Below are 7,792 nucleotides of genomic sequence, written 5' to 3'. Positions count from 1 at the left end.
TTAATTCACAGAATATAAGTAGAAGTTAGTGTTATTAGTTTTGTTCCTCTCCTGGGTTAGAATGATGGGCTGTCCTGATGTGGAGGAGGGGGCTGTGAACCAGCCAGGGTAAGAGACTAACTGAAATAGAGAGGTGGAGCCTTCTTTATTGTGGAAAAAGAGAAAGGGCTTCTCTGCTTTGTTCTCCGTGTACAGGTCCATGATATTTTTCTCCTGGGGGTGGAAAAGAGGCTTGTTAGAGAGGAGGGTGGGAGGAGGAAGCTAAAGTAACTCAGCACTGAGTGTACAACAGGAGAGTCACTGCTGCCCCCAAAGGAAGGGACAGAGGCTCGGGACACAGGCAGATGAAGCAGGGCATCAGGCTGTTAAAACAGGGAATTCGCTGGGTTCCCATGGCCTAGCTCCACCCCAGGATCCTCTGACACAAGGTGCTTCTGACTCTTTGAAGTATCATTGTCTTCTCTGGAATAGAGGGAGGTTTAAACCTCTTCTTGGTGCTTTTAGTATGCATTTATCTGCAGGTTAAGGCCAGTCTTGCTGTATTCTTAACTCCCAAATGGCCTTATGCATTACAACTTTCATCAATAGCAGAAGGACTAGCTTCATAACTACAATATTGCCTTGGTAAGATTTGTGTGTTTATGGTACACAGACTATAAACATGTAATCTGCAAAATTCACATTAACAATCTCTTTTTGTCTCCTCTGCTGTGCAGCAGCCTTTGCTTTAGTGAGAGCATCCTATCATCTTAGAGGGTTTCCAGAAGGTAGTTAATCAGGACTGAGAATGGAGAAACTACTGTTCTTTGGCTTTTCTGAAACATTCCTGTAAGTGTGTTTGCTATCTTTCAGAGGATCTATGCTCTGACATTAAAAAAAGTGTTATCTCCCTTCCAAAGGCAGCATTTATAGATTTGGGGATAAGCCAAGTCCGAATTATTTTCTTACTTTGAATAATCCAGAATTGCAAGAATATTACTTTTATTCGGCAACATATTGAATGAAATCAAAAGTTCATTTGATGGTACTTCTCTCATTAGCTGCACAATGACTCACCTTAAGCTGCAAAGTAGGCTTGCCCTGAATTTCTGCACAGAAGAGACAGAGCTCTTTTTCCTTGATTCCCAGGTAAACTACATTACCCTTTTTCTCATCACCAAATTCTGTGTCTCTACAGGCTATTAAAGCAAGAGTGACTGGAAACACAAAGGAAAATGAAGGTGTTAGGCTCCAAGTAGCATGAAGTTTCAGTCTTTCTGGTCTGACACTTAGTTACTCCTCCCAGGCAGGGAATAGTGACAGGCTTCTCCCAGACAGGCTCTTTCTATTAGCTATGTGGCAGGCACCCTCCATCACCCTCCTCAAACCCATTTTGTTTTTCTTCCTTAATGTCAGAACCCCAGTTGTCACCAGAACACATTGCTTCCCAAAAATAAAGGTAAAATTTCCTACCACCCTTGCAGCAAAATGTGGTCATATGCTTAAGATGTAGCCCATGAGATAAATGTGGGGAGCTTATATCTCATGGGCTACCACAGGAGATGGGATGGGAGCTACACAGATAAAGTGAGAGGAAGCAGTGAGAATGTAATGGCAGTGGTGCAGGCAAGAGATGATGTTATCTTAGAAATCAGGCATGTTTTGCACACAGACCTAGCAGTCTTTGCTAATAGATTGGATGGAGAGTGAGGGAAAGGAGGAATCAAGGAAGCCTCCTGTATTTCTGGCTCAAGGAAATGAAGTGGATGGAAGTGCCACTAACAGAGACTATTAATGGTTTTGAGAAGACAGAAGCATAGTTCCACTTAGGATACATGAATTTAGAGGTTTCTGAGAGAACCTCAAAAGGATGTGGATAAACTATTCAGAGGAGATAACGTGTTTGAAGTGTAAATGGCAGAGTGAATGAGCATAGGGGTGATTCATCAATTCAAAAAACCAGCTCATTACCCATTTACAGGGCTCATAAATGATTTCTGAGGAATGCCATCATTTGGAGATTTCAGAGATAAAGAAGAGTCATAAAGGAAAATGCAAAAGAGGAGCCAGTGAACCTCATGAGAAGGAATGTTCTTATAGAAGGAGAAGATGTAGAGTATTCAAGAAGGAAATAGTTCATTACACCAATGAGCTGAGGGCCAAATAGAATGGGGACCAAGAAGCATCTGAAGTATTTGAAGGTCATGGGTGAGATAGGAGGTTGGGGGAGTAGTCAGAGTAATCCAGACATTAGAATGTTTGGATGTAAGGATGACTAGGAGGTAAAGCAGATGCAAACTATGCAGCCAGCTCTCATGAAGTTTGGCTGTGATTGGCGTAAGAAAATGTGTTGATAGGAATAAAATGTGGGAATCAAGAAGGTTTTGGCAGTAAGATTGGCGATATTAGATTACAGCATGTCTGACGGCGATAGAAAGCGTCCAGTAAACAAAGGTGGAATTTGCAGGGAAGCAAGGAATTAAATCAAACATTGATGTTCTGGAGAAAGGGAAAGAAGCTGAGGTGGACTGCCTTTTGATGGGAGGAAGGACTGTTTCCCCATTATTAGAAAAGAGGATGCCAACTTAGAAAGCTGTGTAGGTTTGGTGGTAGAAAGACGATGGAGTTTGAATCTCAGGACATAGGTAGCCAGGTTTGGAAACTGAAGGAGAGAAACTCCAAGGGGAAGGTCAGCTGTTGCTTGAATGGATAAGCCCTTCTAATCTGAAGATATTTTCTTTAAGTAAGAGGAGCTGTCAACTCCTTGCACTGTCATTTATAGATATGGGATTTCCTTTGTCAAAAAGAATCATAGTGCCATTTCTCACTTGACCTTCCTGTGGTCATTGGGCTGGTGCCTAGAAGTGGGCAAGGTCCAGGGCCAGCCTTGTGCAAGCTCAGCCTCATTCCTGGTGAAGGTGGCATCCCCTCAAGAAGCAACAGTGGGCTTGATTGTCACTCACCAGGCTTAACACTTCTGCTAAGAGGAGGTGCTATTAAAGAATTTCCACTCAGGACCCACATCATCTTTTGAGAATCATGAATAACATAGGATTTGGGTGCTACCTCCACTGCCAGATGACAAAAATGCACCTAATACATGTGAGGTTATCAACTTCAGGACTCCAGTTCCATCCTGGTGTTAATGGTTTTTGAGTTTCTGGAGAGAGTCTCATTGCTCTGAGAAGTAATGGCAATAAAGGTAAATAGAGGGGAGATAGGGCAGGGGCTAGTTTGTGAATCAAAGCATCTGAAAGGATCTATATGCAATCACAGTCCCAAGATTCACCTTTTTCTAGGGCTACTAGTGACTTGTCCTTTGCTGAATGATAAAATGTCTAGGTGGTAACAAAACCCCATAATATTTAAATTAGTTATCAGTATGTTGTTTTTAAAAAATCCTCTTATCAAAATAAACAAGGAATTCTAAATACAGATAACAGCAAAAGAGCTAGATGCCCTGAGATTTTCGAAGGCTGTTTTATGAACTGAGTTTATTATTATTATTATACTTTTAAGTTCTTGGGTACATGTGCGGATTGTGCAGGATTGTTACATAGGTATACACGTGCCACGGTGGTTTGCTACATCCACACCCCTGTCACCTACATTAGGTATTTCTCCTAATGTTATCCCTCCCCAATCCCCCAACCCTTTGCTCCCTCTCCCCTAGCTCCCCCAATCCCCCCAACAGGCCCCAGTGTGTGTTGTTCCCCTCCCTGTGTCCATGTGTTCTCATTGCTCAACACCTGCTTATGAGTGAGAACATGTGGTGTTTGGTTTTCTGTTCTTGTGTCAGTTTGCTGAGAATGATAGTTTCCAACTTCATCCATGTCCCTGCAAAGGACATGAACTCATCCTTTTTATGGCTGCATAGTATTCCATGTGCCACATTTTCTTTATCCAGTCTATCATTGATGGGCATTTGGATTGGTCCCAAGTCTGCTATTGTAAACAGTGCCACAATGAACATATGGATGCTTGTGTCTTTAGGATAGAATGATTTATAATCTTTTGGGTATATATCCAGTAGCAGGATTGCAGGGTCAGATACCATCTCTGTTTCTAGATCCTTGAGGAATTGTCACATTGTCTTCCACATGGTTGAACTAATTTACCCTCCCACTAACAGTGTAAAAGCATTCCTATTTCTCCACATCCTCTCCAGCATCTGTTTTCTCCAGATTTTTTAATGATTGCCATTCAAACTGGCATGAGATGATATCTCAATGTGGTTTTGATTTGCATTTCTCTAATGACCAGTGGAGATAAGCATTTTTTCATATGTTTGTTGGCTGCATAAATGTCTTCTTTTGAAAAGTGTCTGTTCATATCCTTTGCCCACTTTTTGATGGGGTTTTTTTCTTGTAAATTTGTTTAAGTTCTTTGTAGATTCTGGATATTAGCCCTTTGTCAGTTGGGTAGATTGCAATTTTTTTTTTCCCATTCTGTTGGGTGCTGGTACACTCTAATGATGTTTCTTTTGCTATGCAGAAGCTCGTAAGTTTAATTAAATCCCAATTGTCTATTTTGGTTTTTGTTGCCCTTGCTTTTGGTGTTTTAGTCATGAAGTCCCTGCCTATGCCTATGTCCTGAATGGTATTGCCTAGGTTTTCTTCTAGGGTTTTTATAGTGTTAGTTCTTATGTTTAAATCTTTAATCCATATGGAATTAATTTTTGTATAATGTGTAGGAAAGGGGTCAGTTTCAGCTTTCTGCACATGGCTAACTAGTTTTCCCAACACCATTTATTAAACAGAGAATCCTTTCCCCATTGCTTGTTTTTGTCAGATTTGTCAAAGATCAGATGGTTGTAGATGTGTGGCGTTAATTCTGAGGCCTCTGTTCTGTTCCATTGGTCTATATCTCTGTTTTGGCACCAGTACCATGCTGTTTTGATTACATAGCCTTGTAATGTAGTTTGAAGTCAGGTAGTGTGATGCCTCCAGCTTTGTTTTTATTGCTCAGGATTGTCTTGGCTATGTGGGCTCTTTTTTGGTTCCATATGAAGTTTAAGGTGTTTTTTTCCATGAACTGAGGGTTTTAGCAAAAGTTAATATATTTATAGCTTAGCAAATGATAGGGGTCTTTCCATCCTATTGTCTTCGATGAGGTCGTGTGGAGATATTTCCAAGCTAGTTTGCAATTCACTGCTTATGTGGGTTCATGATGTCTTCAGAGCCTTTTGTGAGGAGGACAAGGTAGATCAGATGGCGGGAAGGAGTTTGTCAATGGCTTGCCATGTGAGAGAAGGAGAGAAGAAAAATGTTATCCTTTTTTTCTCCTCTCCACCTAAAATTTTACTGTAAAAATTATTTAGAGAGAACTGCCCTGAGAGCCTCTCCCACGTGCATATTTGAGAATAAGGATGGGCACAGCATATTTCGAGGTGAGAAAACCCTGAATGGAAGCTCCCATATCTGCTGTGGCTGGCATAGTCCTGTTTCTCCAGGCTGTGATGGTCTTGGCATACATTCCATTCATCACATATGGCATTGTTAGGAGATTCCAACACATCACCACAGGCACCTTCTCGTGCTCTGAGTCTCATGAGTTGAGAGGAAGGAGGGAGTGTGTGTGTGTCTCCATTTTAGCTCTCCACACAGTGGGTTAATCTATACTTTTCCTGACTTCAAGCTGAACACTCCTAAGTAATTGGTAGCTAGCCTGCCTCACTGAGCCCATCTTCCTCCATTCCTCAACTAAAGAGGGATCTGTAAGGATCCTGCACATGGCCGTTGATGGGCCCCATGAGGTGCTTTGACTATTAGGGGTCATCTGCCTCTTTCTAGTTACGTCACCAGAACAGTCCCCAAGAATATCACAGACCCTCCATAGTGAGAATCAGTTGTTCACAACCCTCCTTCCCTCAGGGTCCTTGATGTCTGACTCAATAGTTGTTCCTACACGGTGGGTAAGCAGATCACCAACCTGCACCCTTGTAAGCAGCCCTTTGACAAGACTCCCAGAGGCACCCTAAGGCTAGACACACAGAAGTGAAAGAAGTTCCCCACACCTGGCTTCTGAGCAGCAGATTACCTTTAGCAAGTGATGCTCTTATCCCCAGTTCAAAGTCAAGGCTCTACCTGCATGAAAGTGTTCTGAAAACTGTTCCAGGACTCCCAAGCCCCTTAGTGACCAAGGAAAGAGCATCCTCTCCTGCCCTTGGGTGTGTTCACTTTGTCAAGAAAGCTGATAGGGCCCGAAGGTCTTGTGAGGCTCTGGATGAGTGATAGTGGAGCAACACAAGTATAACTGGTCTGTGCTTCCTGACTAATAAGAGCAGAACCAACATCAGAAAACAGCAATGAGGAAATGCAGATTAGACCAGATGGTGAGTTGAGGAGAATGCCTTTACTGGTCTTCCTTGGAGGCAGAGGTGTGACTTTCTTTACTCACTAAACTGCATGAAGCCATTGCTGTGTTTCCATCTGATGTTAGGCCAATCACAGTACTCCTTGCAAAAGTTTTACACACCCACTGTGTCACATTCATATTGTACAAATATTGAGAGCTTATTCTGTTTCTGATAAAGTTGTAAGAGCTTTACCTGAATAAGTTTTTAATCTTCATACACAACTCCTCAGGGGCCATTAATCTTATTTCTCATGTAAGAAAACAGAGGCTCTGAGGGATGACAGAACATGCCCAAAGTCATACAGCTACTAAGAAATGTAGCCAAGTTAGAAGCCAAGTCTCTCTATTCTGAACCATTATGTGACAAGCCTTCTGTGAGTCATAGTCTCCTGCATGCTGCACTAGCTGGAACACAGGTCTTGCTTTCAGTTGTGGATACTGAAAAATCTATAATGCGTCCAGGAGAGGAGAGACTCCCAGCGCCAGCAGAGCCTAAAGAAACTGGGGGGTCACATTCTTTGGAAGAATTTGGCAGAAACTCCCACCCCGACTCAGAACTTTTAGACACTTAAAGTTTAGAAGACTGAAGGCTCTCATGACTCCATGCAAATAAGCCAGTGGTTGGCAGAAGGGTTGAAATCATGACATTTTCTCCAAGGGATCAATGTTTCAAGTGATGGGATGTCCAACCCTCAAAAGAATTTGAACCTGGGAGCTATTTACTTCCTGTGAGCACCTCATGATGGAGACAGGCAGGGTGACACTGATGGTCACACTGTCCAAAAAAACTACACGCACTGTGTACTGAAATCAAAGGAAGCCAGACTGTACCAGAAGTGTGGGAACCCCTCCCTCTGGAAACCTAAAGACAGTTCTGCAAGAACTCTGCCTTTTCTATCCTTTCCTACGCTTGTTCTTGGCCCCCAACATCTCAGCACTGCTAGGGGAACATGATCCATGTGCCTATACCCACCATCCTGAGAAGCTCTTCTGAAAAAAAAAATAAATAAATAACAAGAAAGTTGTGAAGTTTGACTGGGATATTGTTAGAGGACCTCATATCCAGTGAGAAAAAAGCAAGGGAATATAGCAATATCGAAAGTAGAAATTAAAGAAGAAAAGGAAAAAAAGAGAGAAATATTTTGATTTTTATGGCTAGATGACTTGATGGTTAATAGATGGCTTAGCTAAATAAATGAGTTAGCTAAGGAAATAGATTAAGAAGAGGAGAATCCCAGGAATCACAAAATAGTGGCTTCGCCCAGGGAGGGGGTTTGAAGATTCTCAGGATGAAGCTGTGTTTCTGGTATAGAGAATGCCTTTCCTGACTGGATCGAGGATTGGGATAAAAGAAGGGAAGTGGTTTGGTGGGGAAGACATGAAGACATACCAGGCTCTGTTGTTTGTAATTTTGCACTTTTTGATTCTTTTTTTTTTTTTTTTTTTTTTTTTTTTT

At 42.0% G+C, this 7,792-nt stretch overlaps 1 protein-coding gene across 1 annotated transcript; it reads right to left on the bottom strand.

The window, feature by feature from the left end:
- On the bottom strand, positions 1 to 5,475 carry IL36B (interleukin 36 beta). Its single transcript, XM_017496691.2, has 4 exons — positions 5,328 to 5,475; positions 2,943 to 3,050; positions 1,057 to 1,196; positions 1 to 213 (listed from the first exon to the last, which is right to left on the bottom strand). The coding sequence occupies exons 1-4, from the start codon at positions 5,473 to 5,475 to the stop codon at positions 1 to 3; spliced, it is 609 nt and encodes a 202-aa protein (XP_017352180.2).
- Positions 5,476 to 7,792: the final 2,317 nt, after the last annotated feature.

Source organism: Cebus imitator, unplaced genomic scaffold (genome assembly GCF_001604975.1).
Source record: "Cebus imitator isolate Cc_AM_T3 unplaced genomic scaffold, Cebus_imitator-1.0 Scaffold222, whole genome shotgun sequence".
In the NCBI taxonomy this organism is placed as follows: domain Eukaryota; kingdom Metazoa; phylum Chordata; class Mammalia; order Primates; family Cebidae; genus Cebus; species Cebus imitator.
This window is presented reverse-complemented; position numbering and strand designations above follow the sequence as displayed.